At 38.9% G+C, this 22,922-nt stretch overlaps 1 protein-coding gene across 1 annotated transcript; it reads left to right on the top strand.

Annotated features, from left to right (window-relative positions):
• Positions 1 to 7,652: 7,652 nt before the first annotated feature.
• LOC149189112 (putative LRR receptor-like serine/threonine-protein kinase At1g51820) lies at positions 7,653 to 16,076 on the top strand. The gene is made up of 4 exons (XM_089410129.1): positions 7,653 to 7,817; positions 7,916 to 8,471; positions 15,422 to 15,882; positions 15,964 to 16,076. The coding sequence occupies exons 1-4, from the start codon at positions 7,733 to 7,735 to the stop codon at positions 16,074 to 16,076; spliced, it is 1,215 nt and encodes a 404-aa protein (XP_089266255.1). The 5' UTR covers positions 7,653 to 7,732.
• The last annotated feature ends 6,846 nt before the right edge of the window (positions 16,077 to 22,922 follow it).

The following is a 22,922-nucleotide window of genomic DNA, read 5'->3' as shown; positions in this document are numbered from 1 at the left end:
AGATGCCTCCTCCGTTGTCATCTCATCCACCACGTTTACAGGAGCACTCCCTTCAACCACAACAACTACAACCCACTGGTTTTCATCGTTTTCATTTTGTTAAATGACCTCCACCCGATGGTCCCCCAGTTGGACACCCATCTTCTTCCATTGGCAGTTCCTAGATTTCCTGAACTGGTTCCACCCAATTCTTCCTCCTACGCCCAAAACCCAAAGGGAAATCCCTTGCCAAGTGGTTGTGCTTATGACAACAGTGGCAATGGTATGGAAATTGTTCATAATCCAGGGTCCATGTTAGGGTGTAGCCCACCACTTGAATCTCCATCATATCCACCAACCCTTCCCTCGGGTCCAAATAAACCAAAATACGAACCACTTTCCTTTCATTTGTTATGTGGAAGGACATATTTTCTTCCAAAAAAGTACCCAGGGTGTTCCCAATAGCCTTAAAAACATCCAAGGACTAGAGTTGAGGAGAAAGTGAAGGGAGGTGCACCCACACCAGAATCTCACCCAATATTTCTCTCTGTGCATCAAACAGGGGGTGCCATCTCTTGAAGAAAATAGGGAATTTCCCAAAACCCCAATTCCGTTCCAGAACCCAATCAACAACTTTCACATTTGAGAAACTGACCATAAACCACCCTCTTGCCAAGTTGATAACCACCGTCTGTGAATCTAGGCTGGATTCCCATTCCTTGTTAATCCATTCCTTGATATAATTAACAGAAAATTGTTTACCTTTTACCCTACCCATAAGAATTTGCTCTGCTGCATCCATTTCCTCATCCATCTGGATATACACTCGTAAAATTAATTTAGGTTTCCCCTCCTTCTTCCTTATTACCTTTCCATTTTTCCTCTTCTCCCTAGAGGACAAAACATTCACCGACGGAGCGATAGAGACATTTTCTTCATCCACTTGTTTTACCAAGCCTTGTTCATCACCCACTAGGTTATCAAGAGAAAAATGAGAGTTTCGCAGGCCTTCTAGAACAAAATCATGTCCACCATTTCTGCTAATGAGGGGTTGTGCGCCTTCCCTTGACCCCAAAGACCCCAACTCTGGAAAACCACCCTGGTCCAAATTTTTACTTGGAAAATCATGGAACCCTAATGCAACATTCCCATAAGATTCCTGTAAAGGCAACCCCGCCAAAATATTTATCTCTGAAAACCCATTAAAGGTTTTCAAACCAGCAACCCGAGGCTTCTCCTCAACCCAAAAAGACTCCGAGATATTAATCGCACAATTCGTAATAGGTATTTTGCAATTCAATGTTTTGTAAAGACCCAATCCCCTAACCAGCTTCCCAGCCCCTAGAAATTAATTAAGGCAAGAATGAAGCCCTTCCTGCCTCTTTAAACCACTGCTCCTAACAATGTCTTCCAATCCACTCGTTAAAACCCTAGAAACAATGATAGCAACAGGGGAAGAGGGACTTACAAGTAAACCCGTCGACGACCCATTAGAGAGACCTGCCAAACATGCCCCTTTTAGACCTTCATGTATTCCAGAGTCTAGAAGCCCGCAAACCACCTTTGAGGAGGGGGTTTTTAACTCTTTCAACAAGCCTATACCACCACCATAATTCCATGCCACCTCCATATATAAACTTGTTCCAAGTGGTGACTTAGCTGGCATAACCCCCTTCACTATCACCAAATTCCTCGTTGTCGATTCCAACCCCCACACTGACAGGATGTCCTCCGGGGCCAAGTCCACAAAGTCAGAGGAAATCACCATCACTCAAAACAGTGAGTAGAATATACAGAAAAACCCTGAGACAAACAGGAAAAACCCTACACCGTACAATCCCTGGTTACAAATTTCCTCGGAAGTGAATGCCCCAAGAAATGGCAAAGGGAAAAGAGCACAATGGAACCAGAGTTGATAACCAGAAAAAACCACAGAACCTCCGGTAGTTATAGAAAACTCAAAAACGCCAAACCTAATTATAGATATTATTAATTAATATTACACAATTAATTATAATTAGCCACATTTCTATTAGATTGACCTTTTTTCTTCGAAACAATTAATAACCCTATTTATAATATTCAATTCACAAAATATTCTTGTGGGTCCGTGGTAGAGATCAAAGAAGCTAACAAACATGGCGTTGACTAAGAACAGTGGCGTTTGGTTCTTGGTTTTGGGGAAGTTTGATCTCTTCTCGCCCATGCATAACAGTTGAGATCATGGAACTATATAAAATTGTAGCACAATTTCTCTCACATAAACTAAAAATTACTCGTAGCACAATTTCTCTATGATAGGTTTAGAACCACTGAACCATTTCTAAAATGTGAAGTAGACTGTTGAGAAAAAAATAATATTAAATTTGTGTTTGAGTGGACCCAAAGGAATGTAGTAAATGACAACAGCTCCATCAGTTTTGGAGAATTTCACAGAGTGCCAAAACAAGTCAAATCGTTTACATTGAGGTGATGTGTGTTGTGGTTTCAAATTTCAACAAAGTTTTAAATATCTAAATCTGGAAAACTTGCTACAATTTAAATTTTTATTTTTCAAAAATGGATACCTGCAATTGCAGTGGAAAAGTCAACTAAAGCATCAAATCACTCATTGTAACATTATTAAAAAACGGCATTGTCAAGGAATTATAAACTTAATAGGATCGTGTACAAAACCCCCATGCTTGGATTCCTCCACCAATTTAGTGAGATCATCCACAATGATATCAAAAAAGTGTTGGAATAATTCCACCGTCCAGCCATCAAGACCTGGGCTCTTCTCTTTTTGCATAGTGTGAAGGACTCCCTCCACTTCACCCTTTGTGACCGGGCCCATCAGGGTCTCATTATCATCTTCATTCACAAACCTAGGAAAAACTTGAGAAACCTGAATGACTTCAACAATAGTGGCCTCAGGGGGAGCTTTGAACAAGTTTTTAAAATGACCGACCCCCATAGATGATAACTCGTTGAAAGAAGAAGTCAACTCCCCTTCTTCATTTTTCAATTCCCAGATCGAATTAGAGTTTTTCCTTCCCTTGGGATAGTTCTGGAAAAATTTTGAGTTTTCATCTCTTGCCTTAAGCTAAATGGCTCTACATTTCAAACTCCACTTTTCTTCATTTTCTTTCACGATCATGTGCCTTTCACCCTCCATATATTTTATCTTTCTCTTTTTTTCCTCCGTCTCATACCCATCTCCCTCCAAGATTTCAAGAACCTTCAATTTATATTCAATAGATTTTAGAGCAGTCTCATCCCTAATAGATTTTTCCTTTGCCCAAGAGATCGAAGCATGCTTCAGTTTTTTAAGTTTCTCCATAAAGGACTGTGCAAGGAATAAAGCCGAGGAGCCATTATGAATACTCCAAATCGCATGAACTAATTTGTTGAAAGACAAATATTTTAACCATGAAGAATTGGATTTAAAAGGTGAGCCAGGCTTCTTACTGGCCCCTTTTAGTTCCATAAAAATAGGGAAGTGGTCGAAGTCACCCCTGGTGCTGACCCATTGGCGAAAATAAGGAATATAAACGACCAAATCATCTTTGATAAGAAGGAAGTCTAAACGCTTAGCAACCCTTGCCTCACCCACCCTCTGATTCCTCCATATGGGAGTTTCTTTGGTAAGATAAGCATCAATAAGACACCCCATCCGTATTTTGTTTAGGAAGAAATCTGCAAGAGGATCCACCTATGCATTAGGTCCCCATGACTCAAAGATCCCTAGTGAGACATTTAGGTCCCCTCCAATCACAAGGTTTGGAGAATTGAGCAGGGATTTTACAAACAGATTATTCCAAATGGAAAAATGGTCATGATAGGGGCCATATAACTTAAGAAGAGTTAAGTTTGTACATAGTTCAGATGAGTATACCTCCACTCCCAACATCCAATCTGAACCCCAAGAGTTTAATAGTTTTAAGATGCTATCTTTTGTGCCTAAAGCCAAACCCCATGAACAACCATTTGCATCGAGGGCCATGAATGACCACCCCGGCAACACTTTTCCCAAAATATTTATAACAGACTCCCCCAAAACCAGGGTCTATTGGATCATAACCACATCACACTTCACATTCATAAACAAGTGTTTTAATGCCAGTTTCTTCTGGGGACTAGAAATCCCTCTACAATTGAAGGACAACAGGATCATTTGGAAACCACCAATTGGGTCATAATTGCTCTAAGTGACCCTTTTAGGGATAATTGTTTGCCATCGGCAATATCAAGTTTGGATTTAAGGTGGGTTTTTGAACGGTTTGATTTCTGACCCCGAGATTTTGGGGGGCCAGCAAAGTCCTGTAAGAGACCAAGGCATCCCACTGAATCATTCAGATGATTTTTTCTTTCCCGGGGCCTGAGATTGTAATAAGGTTTAACATGGTTCAATGCAGCAAAAGAAGTGAAAACAAAGGCCCCCATCGATGGACCAGAAAGGTTTTTTAGTCGGAATGGATGTAATAATGTTGTCAAGGGCCAAAGAGATATTGCTATGTGAAGAGTGAAAACCAATAGAAGGCCTGGAGGGACCAGGCCCATTACAAGGATCCACAGAGGGCGAGACCAAAACTGAAATAGAGGAAGGGAGAGAAAGTGGAGTATCTACAGGGAGAGATGCCTCCTTCGCTGTCATCTCATCCACCACGTGTACACGAGCACTCCCTTCAACCACAACAACTATAGCCCACTGGTTTCCATTGTTTTCATTTTGTAAAATGACCTCCACTCGATGGTCCCCCGATTGGACACCCATCTTCTTCCATTGGCAGTTCCTGGATTTCCCGAACTAGTTCCACCCGATTCTTCCTCCTGTGCCTGAAACCCAAAGGGAAATCCCTTGCCAAGTGGTTGTGCTTACGACAGTAGTGGCAATGGTATGGAAATTGTTCATAATCCAGAGTCCGTGTTAGGGTGTAGCCCACCACTTGAATCTCCATCATATCCACCAACCCTTCCCTCAGGTCCAAATAAACCAAAATATGAGCCACTTTCCTTTCATTTGTTACTTGGAAGGACATATCTGATTTCAAAAAAGTACCCAAGGTGTTCCCAGTAGCCTTAAGAACATCTAAGGACTAGAGTTGAGGAGCAAGTGAAGGGAGGCACACCCACACCGGAATCTCGCCCAATATTTCTCTCTGTGCGTCAAACAGGGGGTGCCATCTCTTGAAGAAAATAAGGAATTTCCCGAAACCCCAATTCCTTTCCAGAACCCAATAAACAACTTACGCATTTGAGAAACAGACCATAAACCACCCCCTTGCCAAGATGATAACCACCGTCTGTGAATCCGGCCTGGATGCCCATTCCTTGTTAATCCATTCCTTGATATGATTAACAAAAAATTGTTTACCTTTTACCCTACCCACAAGAATTCGCTTTGCTGCATCCATTGCCTCATCCATCTGGATATACACCCCTAAAATTAATTTAGGTTTCTTGTTATTCTTCCTTATTACCTTTCCTTTTTTCCTCTTCTGCCTAGAGGACAAAACATTCACTGACCGAGCGATAGAGACATTTTCTTCATCCACTTGGTTTACCAAGCCTTGTTCATCACCCACTAGGTTATCGAGAGAAAAAAGAAAGTTTTGCAGGCCTTCTAGAACAAAATCATGTTCACCATTTCCGCTAATGAGGGGTTGTGCACCTTACCTTGACCCCAAAGACCCCAACTCTGGAAAACCACCCTGGTCCAAAGCTTTACTTGGAAAATCATGGAACCCTAACCCAACATTCCCATAAGATTCCTGTAAAGGCAACCCCACCGAAATGTTTATCTCCGAAAACTCATTAAAGGTTTTCAAACTAGCAACCCCAAGCTCCTCCTCAACCCGAAAAAACTCCGAGGGATTAATCACACAATTCGTAATAGGTATTTTGCAATTCAATGTTTTGTAAAGACCCGATCCCCTAACTCGCTTCCCAGCCCCAGAAACTCATTAAGGCAAGAATGAAGCCCTTCTTGCCTCTTTAAACCACTACTCCTAACAATGTCTTCCAATCCACCCATTAAAACCCCAGAAACAGTGACAATAGCATAGGAAGAGGGACTTACGAGTAAACCCGCCGATGACCCATTAGAGAGACCTGCCAAACATGCCCCTTTCAGACCTTCATGTATTCTAGAGTCTAGAAGCTTGCAAACCACCTTTGAGGAGGGGGTTTTTGACTCTTCCAACAAGCCTATACCACTGCCATAATTCCATGCCAGCTCCGTACATAAACTTTTTCCAAGTGGTGACTTAGCTGGCATAACCCCCTTCGCTATCACCAAGTTCCTCGTTGTTGGTTCCAACCCCACACCAACAGGATGTCCTCCGGGGTCGGGGCCAAGTCCACAAAGTCAGACGAAATCACCATCACTCAGAACACTGAGTAAAATATATAGAAAAATCTTGAGACAAATGGGAAAAACTCTGCACCGTACAATCCCTGATTACGGACTTCCCCGAAAATGAACGCTCCAAGAAATAGCAAAGAAAAGAGAGCACAGTGGAACAGCTGATAACTAGAAAAAACCACAAAACCTCTGGTAGTTATAAAACTCAAAAACGACTAACCTAATTATAAATATTATTAATTAATATTACACAATTAATTATAATTAAACACATTTCTATTTTATTTTATTGACCTTTTTCCTCCTAAACAATTAATAACCTTATTTATAATATGCAATTCACAAAAGATTCTTATGGGTCCGTGGTAGAGATCAAAGAAGCTAACAAACATGGCGTTGACTAAGGTTTGGTTCTTTGGTTTTGGGGAAGTTTGATCTCTTCTCACTCATGCGTAATATTTGAGATCATGGAACTATATAAAAATATAGCACAATTTCCTCACATAAACTAAAAATTACTAGTGGTACAATTTCTCTATGATAGGTTTAGAACTATTGAGTTATTTTTAAAATGTGAAGAATCACATTAGTTGATTAGAAATTTTGATCGAATTTTTACTATGTGATTAATTTGAAAAACTGCTTTCTACATTATAGATCACTAAAGCTTTAAATTTAACAAAAACCAAACTGTTATGAAAAATAATATTAAATTTAGATGTGAATGCACCCAAAAGAATGTAGTAAATGACAACAGCTCCATCAGTTTTGGGAGAGAAGCTCGCTGAGAGTGGTAAAAAGGTCAAATCGTTTACATTAAGGTGATGGGTGTTGTGGTTTCAAATTTCAGCAAAGTTTTAAATATCTAAATCTAAAAAACTTGCTGCAATTTAAATTTAAATTTTTATTTGTCTAAAAATGGATCGCTGCAATTGCAGTCGAAAAGTCAACTAGAGCATCGAATCGCTCATTGCAACATTATTAAAACACCAAGACTTTCTCTAATTTTCCGGTTCTCTATTTCGGGATTGTTTATTGCAAGTGGAAAAATTCTATTACGAACGGGATTTCAATATTACAAACAACCAGAATTGGATATTTTAATCTTCAATGGAAAATCCCCATTGGCATGGAATTATTCATATTCGTTGCTTACCAATAAATTATCCAGAGAATGGCTCTTTAGTGGTCTAAAATAAATCCAACACCTTAGCATGATCATGCAATTCAAACATACTCATACACCTAAATTCAACACATCCACCTACTCTTTCAATTTCTAGGAATTAGAGGCCATCTGTCTGAAACACATCCAGCTACACTTTTATCCTCCATGAATTAGTGGCTGTCTGCCTGGATCCTTTGTTTCCAATCTGCTATTGTATCCTTTTAAATTTTCCTGTAGCGATGGACCAAATTCATTATGGCAAATGGGTTGGCTGGATCGCCATTACTTTGCATTTATTGGTTGTCAATGTTATTGCTCAACCAGGTGAAGCAAGAATGGATATGGATGCGTTCTCACAATTGTGCTTGTTTTTCTTATTGGATGTTTCTTTTATTTAATTATTTTGTGAACTTTTGTACCAGGATTTCTTAGTATCAATTGTGGAGGTGAAACGAATCTGACAGCCCAAAACGGTATCACATGGGTCGGGGATGCTAATTACGTAGACGTTGCTCAGACGGCAGACATAACGCCCGTATCTGACTACGCCACTGAAAAAGCTTTCGGAACTTACTTGCGCACTATACGGGTTTTCCGAAAGCCTCTCAACAAATCTTGTTATCAGTTGCCTGTGGTTCCAGATGTGCCATACCTCTTAAGACTATGGTTTACCCTTGGAAATTATAGTGGGTTCCAGCAATTGCCAAGCTTCGCTTTCTCTATTGAGACACTCGGTTTGTTGGCTTCAGAGAACGTATCATTAACAGATACAAATATACATTTTTATGAACATGTCTTGGTCAGTTCCGGTAGTGTGCTCTTTGTTTGCTTGATCAGAACATCTGACACTGACGATCCCTTTATCAACGCTATCGAGTTGAGGACCCTCAAAGGCATGTATCATGCAGCGGCTAAACCAGGAACACTCTTGGGTTTCATTGAAAGGCAGGATGTTGGTGATTCGTCGACTCTAATAAGGTGAACAATTTGAACTTTTACATGTTCTTACTGAGATATATTTTTCAGCCGTGTCTTTGCCCCTGCATATAATTAGTATAGATTTATTTTAAGTAAGGATCTCACTTGAGTTGAGAAAATGAGTGGATAAGAATAGTTTTAATCTCTTTCTCAATTTATATTTTACCACAATTATGGAGATCCTTACCTATGATTGTTGAAATCTAATTTCAACTCCGTGCGAAACTCACCCAAAACCGCCAAAGCAAAACCGGAAACCTGCTTAACTTTCTCGGACCGCCTACCAGCGAAAAGCTGTTTCCGTATATGCGGCTCCGATGGGATTTGGTGCAGACGCGTGTCATTGCCCTGACGTAACGCAACGTCATCTTCTCGGGGGTTAAAGCCCTGCTGCAAACTGCCCTCCGATATTCATTACCGCCGTCGGATTTGTTTCTTCATCCTCCACCGTCGATCGCGTAAGGTGCATACGGGCCTGCAGCAAATCAATGCATTGGGTGGAGTGAAAGGTTTTCCAGTTTGACTGCCGTGGAGGAAACGCTGTGGTCTTTAATGCATTTACGAAGTTTTGGTGAGGCCCTCTTAATATGGGTATGGGCAAACTTTATTATATGTTCTTTTATATATGTTGTTATACGGCACGTATTAAAAACAAAAATCGTATGTAATAAGTTTTTGTTTCACGCGTTGACCATTTTTTTTGGGCAATGGTATGTAAAAAGAATATTGACACAAGTTAAAAATATATATGAACGAGCCAAGGAGAAAAATGCTCGTGGGTTGTAATGGTGGTTGTGTTGATTTTGTAAAACAGAGGGTGTATGCACAGCAGTGCACAAATATGTTGTAATGTTTTTTTGTGGGAATTGAAAAACTGAGGTGAAGGAAAACCATGTGTGGTTTTGGACAAGTAGTGGATAAAGGAAATGGTGGAGCGTGAATTTTTGTAAGCCTGTGTAATTTTGTTTTTCACAGCAGTAATCTTATGTAAGTCTTTATATTACAGCAGTAAAGTTTTGTTACAGCAGTGAATGTAAAATGGGATTTACAGCAGTAAACCCAGCTCAGTGAATTCTTAGGTGAAAACACAGTGAATTTTTTTTTGTTGAATGTTTTTCTTGTGGTGAATCCCTCTCAGTAACAGAGGATGAATATGTATGAGGAAATATATTTGTGAATAGAAATGTTTTGTGTCAGTTTAATGGTTTGATCTGAGTCATTTTGTTTCTAAGAGGTTCTCTGTCAAAAGATCCTGGACAGAGTAAACAGAGCATTGGCTCTGTGGTGAACATATTGTCTGTTTTTGGTATTTTGCATTAAAAATATCCAACAGTGGTATCAGAGCAGGTTTAGGCTCTTTTTAGGAGACAAAGAAGCTGAAGGGAGAAGGTTGTTGCAGCAGCAAAACTTCTTAGCCAGACAGAAGACTCAGACATCAAAGGACTCAGATATTTCAAAAGTTCTTTTGTGTTGCTGAAGAAGCAGTGATTTGTTTTAAATACACAGACAAGGAATGGCTAGCACAAGCACTGGTATGGGTTTGTTTAACACCCAGCTCCCACAGTTTAATGGGAAGAACTATGACTACTGGTCAATAACTATGACAGCCCTGCTTGCCTCCCAAGACTTATGGGAAATAGTTGAAGATGGCTTTGAAGAACCAGCAGATGAAACTGAGTTCAATGCATTAACTCAAGGAGAGAAGGATCTGCTGAAGAACAATAGGAAGAAAGATTCAAAAGCCCGTGTGTTGTTGTATCTAGCAGTAGACCAGAGTATGTTTCCAAGGTTAGCAGCAGCAAAGACAGCCAATGAAGCATGGCAAACCCTCAAGACAGCCTATCAAGGCATGGAGAGAGTGAAGACAGCAAAGCTACAATTGCTGAGAAAGGATTTTGAGAACTTGAACATGAAGGAGTCAGATAACATTGACTCATTCTTCACTCATGTGATTGGTGTAATCACACAAATGAGAACTCATGGAGAAACCATTGAAGACAGAAGAATTGTGGAGAAAATATTGAGGGTCTTACCCTCAAGGTTTGATGCCATAGTCACCACCATTGAAGAGACAAAGGATCTCTCAAGCTATTCAGTTGATGAGCTGCATGCATCACTGATAACACATGAGCAGAGGTTGAGTAGGAATGAAAACTCATCTCTTGAGCAAGCCTTCAAGACCCAGATGTCCTTTGGAAGAGGCAGAGGTCAAGGCAAAGGAAACAAAAGAGGAAGAGGCAGAAGCCAGAATAGAGGTGGAAGGAACAACTCATCAAATGCACAAGGAAGAGGCAACAATCCAAATCAGAACCAAGGCCAAGGCAGCAGCCAACAAGGAGGACGACATCATGCTCAAGGACAAAGGTATGATAAATCTAATGTTCAATGCTATTATTGCAAAAAGTATGGACATTATGCTAGTGATTGTAGAAAGAAACAGCATGACATGAACAGCAGACAAAATGCAAATGTTACAAGAGAAAACAGCAGTCAAGAAAATGTCCTGTTAGCTTGTAACATGGCTGAAACACATAGTGAGGACATATGGTTTTTAGACTCAGGTTGCAGCAACCATATGACCGGAAACATAGCCTTCTTTTCTGCCCTAGATAAAAATGTGAAATCAGAAGTCACACTAGGAACTGATAGTAAAGTGTCTGTTATGGGAAGAGGAGAAATAAAAATACTTTCAAAGCAAGGAGAAAGGAAAACCATAGCAGATGTATACTATGTCCCCGGAATGAGATGTAATCTCTTGAGTATTGGACAGCTTGTCCATAAGGGCTACAATGTTTTCTTTAAAAATGATGTGTGCACCATCATGGACATACCACCCAGCAAAAGATGCATTTCTGAAGTGAAGATGACAAGGAACAGGATGTTTCCTTTGAGGATCAGGGCAGATTTGAAAAACAAAAATGAAATTGCAGCAGTTACCCAAGAGGCCTTCCAAAGCGTGCCAAAGGATGAAAACTGGTTATGGCACTTGAGATTTGGGCATCTAAATTTTGGAGGTCTAAACTTATTGAGCAGAAAAGGAATGGTAAGAGGATTACCATTGATAGAGAAACCGGACAGCCTATGTGAAGGCTGCATTTTGGGAAAACAACATAGAGAAAGTTTTCCATCAGGGAAGAGTATAAGGGCAAAGACACCCTTAGAGATTATCCACTCAGATTTGTGTGGACCAATGCAAGCTCCATCATTAGCAGGCAGCCTATATTTCTTGACATTCATTGATGATTTTACAAGAAAGACTTGGATATATTTCCTCAAGAACAAAAGTGAAGTCTTTGAGAAATTCCAAAACTTCAAAGCATTTGTTGAAAACCAAAGCGGGCTGCACATTAAAGTTTTGAGAACTGATAGAGGAGGTGAATATATCTCCAAGGAATTCCTAAGATTTTGTAGAGAAAATGGAATACATAAACAGTTTACAGCAAGGTACACTCCACAGCAAAATGGAGTTGCTGAAAGGAAGAACAGAACCATCATGGAGATGGCAAGGAGCATGTTGAAGGCAAAGCATTTGCCAAATGAGTATTGGGCTGAAGCTGTACATTGTGCAGTTTATATATTGAACAGGTGTCCTACAAAAGCAGTCATGAACAAAGTGCCAGAAGAGGCATGGAGTGGGAGAAAGCAAGGAGTCACCCACATGAGAGTTTTTGGGTGTGTGGCCTATGCACACATACCAGATCAGCTAAGGAGGAAGTTGGACAGCAAAGGGGAGAAATGCATCTTCATTGGATACAGTGATGAATCCAAAGCCTACAGGCTGTACATTCCATCTACCAAGAAGTTCTTTGTCAGCAGGGATGTTCAATTCATTGAAGAGGAAGCTTGGGATGGAAGCATAGAGAAAACAGTCAATGTCAAGAACTGTTTGTCTCATGATGAAGATGAAGAGGAGGTGGCTGAAATGAATCCCCAAACAACAGCGCCAACACAAGGACAGCAAGGTACACCATTGAGGATCAATGAAAGTGCCTCTCCAAGCACACCACAAGGAGGAAATTCAAGTGCATCTTCAAGCACTTGCACACCAAGTGAAAGAGGTAAGAAATTTAGAAATCTAAGTGACATTTATAATGAAGGAATGAATTCCTTATTTGCCTTGTATTGTCATGTTGATGATCCTATTCATTTCGAGGATGCAATCAAAGATAGGAAATGGATAGAAGCTATGGATGAGGAGATGAATGCCATAGAGAGAAACAAAACATGGGATTTGGTTGAGTCACCAAAAGGCAAAGAAGTCATTGGTGTGAAATGGGTCTACAAGACCAAGAGCAATGCTGAAGGCAAGATTGAAAGGCACAAGGCAAGGCTGGTTGTCAAAGGCTACAAGCAGCAGTATGGGAGAGATTATGAGGAGACTTTCGCCCCGGTTGCAAGAATGGAAACCGTGAGAGCAGTGCTGTCCATAGCAGCTCAAAACAAATGGAAAGTCTACCAAATGGACGTGAAGTCAGCATTCCTAAATGGAGTGTTAATGGAAGAGGTCTATGTGGAACAGCCTCTTGGATATGAGAAGAAAGGTGAAGAGCACAAAGTGTGCAAATTGAAGAAAGCTCTTTATGGGCTGAAGCAAGCGCCAAGAGCATGGTACAGCCGGATAGATTCATATCTATTGGATAATGAGTTTGACAAATGTGAAGGAGAACCCACAGTCTACATCAAGGAAAAGGATGGTAAGATTTTAATTGTTGTCTTATATGTTGATGATGTGATTTTCACAGGTAATGATGATCAGCTCATTGAGAATTTTAAATCAGTCATGAAAGATGAATTTGAAATGACTGACATGGGTTTCTTGAGATACTTCTTAGGCATAGAAGTAGATCAAAATGAAAAAGGAATTTTTATATCTCAAGCAAGATATGTAAATCAAGTTCTGGGCAGATTTAACATGCAAGAATGCAAGGCAGCAATCACTCCCACAGTGATGGGATTAAAGCTCAGCAGAGAGGACAGCAGCAAGGATTTTGATCCTAGTTTGTACAAGAGTATTGTAGGTAGCCTTATGTATTTAACAGCTACTAGGCCTGATTTAATGTATGCTGTTAGTTTAATTTCCAGGTTCATGGAGAGGCCGAAGGAGGCACATTGGCAGGCAGCAAAGAGAATTTTGAGGTATGTCAAAGGCACCAAAATGTTTGGAATTTTATATCATGCCTCAGAACATTCAGATTTGGTTGGATACACAGACAGCGATTGGGCTGGAAGTGTAGATGATCGGAAGAGCACTTCCGGTTATGTTTTTAATATGGGTTCAGGAGCCATTTCATGGGCTTCTAAGAAGCAGTCCATTGTAGCATTGTCTACAGCAGAGGCTGAATATGTAGCAGCTACAGCAGCAGCATGTCAGGCAGTGTGGATGAGAAGAATGTTGAGAAGCTTAGGCCAAGAGCAGGCAAAAGCGACAGTGATTTTTTGTGACAATAGCTTAGCTATTGCTTTGTCAAAGAATTCAGTGTTTCATAAGAGAACGAAACACATTGATACAAGGTTTCACTACATCAGAGAATTAGTGAACAATGGAGAAATTGTCCTAGAACATTGCAGGACTCAAGAACAGGTAGCAGACATCTTGACAAAGCCACTTGATCAGAAGAGCTTTGAATTTTTGAGAAAGTGTCTCGGTATGACCGAATGCACAGCAGTTGAAATTAAAGGGGAGTGTTGAAATCTAATTTCAACTCCGTGCGAAACTCACCCAAAACCGCCAAAGCAAAACCGGAAACCTGCTTAACTTTCTCGGACCGCCTACTAGCGAAAAGCTGTTTCCGTATATGCGGCTCCGATGGGATTTGGTGCAGACGCGTGTCATTGCCCTGACGTAACGCAACGTCATCTTCTCGGGGGTTAAAGCCCTGCTGCAAACTGCCCTCCGATATTCATTACCGCCGTCGGATTTGTTTCTTCATCCTCCACCGTCGATCGCGTAAGGTGCATACGGGCCTGCAGCAAATCAATGCATTGGGTGGAGTGAAAGGTTTTCCAGTTTGACTGCCGTGGAGGAAACGCTGTGGTCTTTAATGCATTTACGAAGTTTTGGTGAGGCCCTCTTAATATGGGTATGGGCAAACTTTATTATATGTTCTTTTATATATGTTGTTATACGGCACGTATTAAAAACAAAAATCGTATGTAATAAGTTTTTGTTTCACGCGTTGACCATTTTTTTTGGGCAATGGTATGTAAAAAGAATATTGACACAAGTTAAAAATATATATGAACGAGCCAAGGAGAAAAATGCTCGTGGGTTGTAATGGTGGTTGTGTTGATTTTGTAAAACAGAGGGTGTATGCACAGCAGTGCACAAATATGTTGTAATGTTTTTTGTGGGAATTGAAAAACTGAGGTGAAGGAAAACCATGTGTGGTTTTGGACAAGTAGTGGATAAAGGAAATGGTGGAGCGTGAATTTTTGTAAGCCTGTGTAATTTTGTTTTTCACAGCAGTAATCTTATGTAAGTCTTTATATTACAGCAGTAAAGTTTTGTTACAGCAGTGAATGTAAAATGGGATTTACAGCAGTAAACCCAGCTCAGTGAATTCTTAGGTGAAAACACAGTGAATTTTTTTTTGTTGAATGTTTTTCTTGTGGTGAATCCCTCTCAGTAACAGAGGATGAATATGTATGAGGAAATATATTTGTGAATAGAAATGTTTTGTGTCAGTTTAATGGTTTGATCTGAGTCATTTTGTTTCTAAGAGGTTCTCTGTCAAAAGATCCTGGACAGAGTAAACAGAGCATTGGCTCTGTGGTGAACATATTGTCTGTTTTTGGTATTTTGCATTAAAAATATCCAACAATGATATTAGATAGTAATTACTTTTAATCTCTTTCTCAATTTATATCTTACCACAGTGATGGAGCAGTTGTGAATATTTTTCTTTTGTCAAAAGATTAAGCTGAATAGCTTTGTATGGGTGATTATCCAGCTTCTTGAAAATAGATCATTCAATATTAAATACGGACAGTAAAGATGTACGACGTGTAAGTTCGCATAACGCTATTTCAACAAGTGATACCAACGACCTTCCTCCAACTGCTGTCATGCAAACGGCGTGGGTTGGAAACAGCTCGGACATCATTTCAATTAGAGTAGCATCAACTCCCCAAGGGACCAAATCATTGTTACAGTTGTATTTTGCTGAGATCGAGACACTCAATTTGTCGGAATCCAGATCTTTTTACGTCGAGATAACTGGTCAAGAACAGTTTCAAGCCACTACTCTCCTGCGCAACCATTCCGCCCAAGACTCGAAGACATTCCTCCCCGATCAAATACGATATGATTTTAACGTTACTAAGGCCCCTAACTCCAACCGTCCTCCTATACTCAACGCTTTCGAGTATCACTGGCTATCTTACACAGATCGGGCAACAAATTCTCAAGATAGTAAGTTGAATGAGTAAAACTTCTTATACTGAAATTACAGCAATTATCATTCAATGCCTAACCATAGTTCTTAAACTGCAGTTTACGCTCTTGACGCTCTCAATAGGAATTTTGAGATAAATGATTGGATTTCGGATCTTGTCATCTGGTCCAGTGGGAAGGAATTGGCTGTGCTAACAGCTCTTCCGACATAAGAATTTCGAAACTGTAAGGTTAATTCGTTGATTTGTTTCCAGGTCAAATGGTATAGTTGAATTTGTAAGAGCTCAGGATACTTCGTTGTTGCCAGTTCTTTGTCCTGAAGAAATCTTAGAGGATTTTTCACTAAACATATTGCATCGTTAATCTGTAAGCAGAATTCGACCTTCTTTTCCCCATAGCCCCTAATTAACTATTTGGAATAATACAGAAATGTCGTAGATTACGTTACCTATCAATGCCTATTATAACAAATGTCTATCTAAATGTTTGCGATTATTCCTCCTATAGAAAGGATTGGCGGTTAATAAGTGCCCCACTTGGAACATAGAATTTGATGGCGCGAAGGGACATGGTTTGTCGTTGAATATTATATCAGATAATAATCATCTCTCTGCAGCATTCACTAATTCGTGTTTAAATTGGCAGGTCACTTGACAATAATCACTTGATGGGATCCTTACCAAATTTCTCCAATTTAACTAGGTTGGAGAGACTGTAAGTTTCTTTTCAATACGAAATTGCTATTTTGTTGATTTTAAGTCATCATGCATTTTCGAAAAAAGGAAAATTTACTTCGGTTATTATACCAGATATTTACATAACAACAACCTGAATGGTACTGTTCCAGCGTGGTTATCTGAACTGAAAAACCTTAAAGAGTTGTACGTCTTCCTGTCTTCTACTTTTCACTTTATATTTTTTTCAGGTTCTTTGTTCAAGGTTAAATCGAATTAACTAATAGTTTTCATACCGCAATGTTTTTGAATTTATTGTCACAGAAATATAGAGAACAATAATTTCAGCGGTGTAATTCCTGCCCAACTTCTCCACAATTGTTCGTTGAAACTCAAGTACTGATATCCTATTTTATATTCCTTATGTTTTGACGCAAAATTAAGATTTCGACGTTGAAAATTTTCTTCATAGTTTCTATAATAATTTTTTCACAGATAATAATTACGATTCGAATTCAAGTTCTAAAATTTCCACAGATGATAATTATGGTTAGAGTTCAAGTTCTAGTAAAACCTTATAGCTGGACGCTCGTGGAAAATCTCTCGTTGGTGTGTTGCAGTTATTCTGGAAACATCTACTTACGCAGGGAGGAGAGGAAATGTACTTCACAGAAAAATGGATTCCAAACATCAAGACTCCAGAGCAATAACTTGAAAGTTGTCCTGGGAACAACACTAAGTGGATTTTTAATCATAGGATTGATAGTGGGCGTTGTGTATCGCAATAAATTCAGGAGAAAAGAAGAAGGTGTTGTCAACGAAAGCAGTAGGGTGGAAAAGGAACGAAAACATTTCTTGGAGCAAGGTCAATATCAGAAATATTATTATAATATGATACAAGAATGAAAATAATGGAAATTTTACTATTAGTAACTTTACCTTTCATGAGCGGATTGCAGACAACTCGAGGATTAAGGTGCCAAATCCAACAAATTGCCGTGCCTTTACTCTAGATGAGATGACAGCTGCCACAGAAACCTTTAGTCGGGAGATAGGACGAGGGGGATTTGGATCTGTGTTCTTTGGTAAATTGCCGGAAGGAAAAGAGATCGCTGTAAAAGTGCTCTCATTGTTCTCCCACCAGGGAGTTGACGAATTTCTGAATGAGGTAATGCTCAAATATTACCATGTAATACGATTCAATTTGGATCCAATCTAAGAAAGAAAGTTTTTACTGTGCATGTATCTCATGAACAGGTGGATCTTCTTTCCAGAATCAATCATAGGAATTTAGTATCTTTACTAGGCTACTGCAATGAAACCAGAGAGGTTATGCTTATCTACGAGCACATGTCAAAAGGGTCCCTGAGGGACCATCTTTATGGTAAATTTCATTGTTTGAAGATATTTCTGTTTCAGTAGATAGAATAGCAAGGTAACTGACAAGCATCTGGTTCTTATTTACATTTCCAGGTCCTAGAGCAGAAAATTCCCAAGTAGCTTGGAAAACAAGACTCAAAATAGCGTTAGATGCAGCACAGGGTAAATCTCTTTATCATTTTGATGTAAAATTTGTATGATCCAAAAAAAATGGGTTGTTTGAAGTATTTATTACTGTAAAAAGGCATAAAGACAAATCATTGGTAACCATATGTCTCATCTCATCTGATCGACCTGCGATTTCCATATTGTGAAGGCCTGGAATACCTACACGTGGGTTGCACCCCGAAGATAATTCACAGGGACATCAAGACCGCTAACATCCTTTTAGACGGCAATTTGACTGGAAAATTAGCCGATTTCGGTCTTTCAAGGATGACAATTGATGGACAGGCTACTCATGTTACCACTGCAGTGAAAGGAACGTTCGGATACCTCGATCCAGAGTATATAACTTGCTCTCTCTTAGAAATATTTACGCAAATTTTCCACATAACTTGATTAGTTATTTTTTTCCTTATGGAGAACTTTCAATTAATTATTTTAGAGGACAGTCAATTTCAAATTTTGTATTTCCACTGTGCTTCATTAGCTGAATTTCTATGGGGAACCACAGGTATTACAGCACTCAAATGTTGACAGAGAAGAGTGATGTGTATAGTTTTGGCGTGGTTCTACTAGAAATCATATGCGGTAGACCACCCATAGATCTTAAACTCGCGGAAGAGGACGTAAACATCATTCGATGGGTAAGGAATCTTATCATCATTCATCCAAAATATAAATATTTAAGAGCGCTGACAGTAGAATGTTTCGTAGTGCATGTTAAACTACACACTAACAAAATTATGGGCATATTTACAGGCGACACCGTATATACTAGATGACGATGTTGGCAAAATAAGAGAGATCATAGACAAGAGGTTGGACGGAAGATACGACATGAAATCCATGACTCGCGTTGCCAAAGTAGCCATGAGATGTGTTCAGGTGGAACGCTCTTCTAGACCGAGCATGAGTGAGGTAGTGGCAGAGCTCAAAGAGGCTCTCAAACTCGAGGATATAGCTTCAGTTTCTGTTTCAGTTTCAGAGGAGATTGGCATCGAAGGTGGGGATTTGGTGGCTGGCGGGGTGGAGTCGAGTAAACGCAAAGGAATGGAATGGAGTGATAACAGCTCCAACATGATAAGTTAGCACGCTAAGTAGAACGACTCCAATCTACGGTCCTGACGATTGTATAGTTTACGGCTTTAAGCACCGGATAGAATTAGCCTATGGGCATGCCATGGAACTCTGTATGATACTAGAGGTTCAAACGTGACAATCAAGCTTTTACGAAAATTGGGTTACTAAGTATCGGCCTACTTTGTTGTGTCATGTGTTTAAATAAAATTTGTATGGATTTTAGCCACCATCAAATTCTGAAAGAGCTGTTATTTGGACGAAGTGCCTTGCACGGATTATCTATGAAAAGAGATCTCTAGCATTTTAATGTACATAAAATGTTAGGTTGATTTCTCCAATATAAACCGGAACGCATTTATCCAGATAAATACAATACCAAAAGGTAAATTGTTTTGCGTGTGAATATACACATTAAAAATTGTCATAAAGTAAAGAGCAAAGTATAATGTACACAGAATTCCACATTCTAATAAGTGTGTCGGGGTGTGATTACTATTAGATATTCTAATATTAGTTCATTAGATATTAGTTATCAAGTTGTAGGTTCAAAATCTTACATATTAGTTATCAAGTTGTAGGTTCAAAATCTCATGGAGAGGAATTACTATTATTAGATATTAGTTATCAAGTTGTAGGTTCAAAATCTCACGGAGAGGAATTGAAAATGAAAATAAAAACTATTTTTAAAAACTTAAACTATTTCAAAATATTCTCACTATAAACTAAGTTTTACATCATTTTGATGATAGCATTTCACTGATAGACATTTAAAGTTGTGGAGGTTTGTCGTTACGCCAAAACCTTCAGGGGTTGGTAAACATTACAAGCCAGTAACTAGGATCCCCCGGGTGGAAATTACGGATTCTATAGAGGTGCGATGATTCTTTCAACACCCCCCTCAAACGCAACTTGGGGGAATCGAACCTGGGATCGAACCTGGGTCCAAGCTCTGATACCATGTGGAGGTTTGCAGTTACACCAAAACCCGAAGGTGTTGGTAAACATTACAAGCCAGTAACTAAGATCCCAAGGGTGGAAATTACAAATTCTATAGAGGTGCGGTGATTCTTCCAACAAACCTTGAAACTAGCTCCAACTTAATTAAAAACTAAATAGAATAATATTCATAACAATATAATGCGTGTAAAATACAGTGTTATGTGCTGTATGGCTTTCAAGGATTACAGTCGATGGGGAGGCTCGACCTCATCTTTCAACTGCGGTTAGAGGAACGACGGGATACCTCGATCCAGAGTACATCACAAACATAAATGCCACTCAATTTTCAATTGCTTTTTGCCGATTGAATTCAATGACTCGAATTTATTTCTGCTTACCTTATGTTTGTTTACCTAATTCGTTTTAGGCGGCCGCTGTCACAGGTATTTCAACGCTCAAACTTTGACAGAGAAGAGTGATGTGTACAGCTTTGGAGTGGTATTGTTTGAGATCATAATTGGTAAACAACCCGTAGATGTAAATCGACCCGAAGATGAGGTGAAATTATTCGCTGGTACGGAATTTAATCTTTTTCAAATTAAAATTAAATATGTATACGCATAACTTAATCTTTTCAAATGGAAAATGTACCAGCCCAATATTTTGGTCATCAATATCTATGTTGTTACTTAGCATTGAATTTTACTAGTGTGGATATGCATGGTGGATTATTAACTATGTTGTACAAGTTTTTGGTAGGTCGGTATTGTCCAAATTTACAATTAACCATTAACCATTGGGTGCGGCAATAATATAATATATTAAAATTTAATATATATTAAAAATAAAAATAAAATAATTTATTTATTTTTCTTTAAAATTTCCAATCAAATTCTATCTTGCAAAGAAACATGTAAGAGATTGAACTTTGAAACATTGCCAAAAAAAATCAAAATATTAATCCATCAACAATTTCTCAATCAAATTCCTTCTGAGTCAAGAAACATGCAAAACTCCCAAACCAGAAAAAAGGTTGTTATTGCTCGATTATTAGGTGATTTCATTCAATGATATGTTAAGTCATTGGTTCAATTCTTCGCCCTTGATGTAACCTCACCAATATTGTATATATTACATCTAATTATAATACAGATAAGAAAAAATAAAAAATATATTAATAGTAATTAAAAAATTAAAACAATAGAGTTTAAATCCAATGTTATTTTAAGAAGAGTTTGTATAATAAGATTATATATTTTATACTTAAATAAATATGAAAATTAAATTAAAAATTGTTTTTTAATAATATTTATATTTCATAATTTCAACTAATTTTTTTTCTTTAGTATTCCATCTTTTGTCCATTCAGCTCGGGCCATAATGATGGTTTTGCCAGTGGCCAACAATCTTCCTAAATTCTTTTATATCCATCCGCCATCCGCGTATATGAGGAGAATGAATAGCTTTCCAATGACAAAGATTAGGATTGGCCAGACCCCTCATCTTCATTTGAATAGAAAGGCTTTCCATAAACAGTTGTTTCTCTTAGTTCTAGAGCCATATCCAAATCTAAACCTAGCGGCATACCCTTCCCTTCGCACAGTTCCATTAGTTTAATCAGCACCCAAGCTGGCAACGTCAAATACACCTAAATTTGTACTTATTCATTGCAGTGAAGCTCCCAAAACCTCAAAATCAGTTGCACTGAAGCTCTTGAAAAACTCCAAAGTACCCGTTGAAGCTCCGGACGGTTTTGGAGCCTTTCCGATCAATGCCCCAGCTCTCAGGAGCGGGGCAGCTTTGAGTAGGTGCTCTCTAATGCTTGGGAGCAATACCTGTGTAAATATGATTATTAATGATCATAATTCTAGAAAATATATCTACGCCTTTGTTGAAAATTTTTACGAGGAGAGGTAGAGTAGTGACTTTGGTGGAGCTGATTTCCTGCAGCTCAATTTCGGGTAGCGCGCAGCTCGATTTTGAGGAGCTATATTTGGCGGAGCTAGATTTCATGCACCTACCTAGATTTACGCACAGTGATACAGAGATTTAAAAACCCAGTATTCACTCACGGAAAAAAAAAAATACAACAGAGTAAGTTTGGAGCAACACAATAAAAACTTAGGATTGAATTCTAAATCATGAAAATACATTCACATGAGACTGAGGCTGATTCACCAAGTAAAACAAATGATTTATAGTGATTTACACCTATGGGGAATAACACATAGTAAAAAATAGTAATTGTTGATTCACAAGTAAAACAAATGATTTATAGTGATTTACACCTATGGGGAATAACACATAGTAAAAAATAGTAATTGTTGTTTTTCGCACGTCCACCAAAATTTGCTCCACCATTTTCTCCTCAGAGACTCATTCTCTCTTACTCTCTTACTTGCAAAATGATTTTTACATACATATTTATCTCAACATACAATTTGACATTAATACATGAGAGAGAAAAATAATTAATAAGTTGTTGTTATTGAGTGTGGAAATCGCGCAGGTGTCTGTGGAGTATGGGATATAGTCGTGGAATGACTGCTTGCCCATATCTAATTACCAAAATACATTAAATGCCTTAAATTATTTGATGTGTTGCGGAATGGTTCACGCGGTACTCTTTTCTGGCTCCAGTCCTTCCATCTTCAAACAAAGACGCAACCTGCAAAAATACTTTTGACAAGTATGGCTGCTGTCAGGGTGTTTAACGTGGTGGTCGGGATTAATATTTCCAGCACTCCCCTTTAATCACAATTGCTACCATTGACAATTCCCAAACAGTGTCTGAGATAAACAAAACTTTGACGTGCCAAT

The sequence above is a fragment of the Pinus tabuliformis genome, chromosome 3_1 (genome assembly GCF_031772625.1).
Source record: "Pinus tabuliformis cultivar Carrire ecotype Pingquan chromosome 3_1, CPIR1, whole genome shotgun sequence".
In the NCBI taxonomy this organism is placed as follows: Eukaryota; Viridiplantae; Streptophyta; class Pinopsida; order Pinales; family Pinaceae; genus Pinus; species Pinus tabuliformis.
The sequence above is the reverse complement of the archived record's forward strand: the minus strand, read 5'-3'. Positions and strand labels throughout refer to the sequence as shown.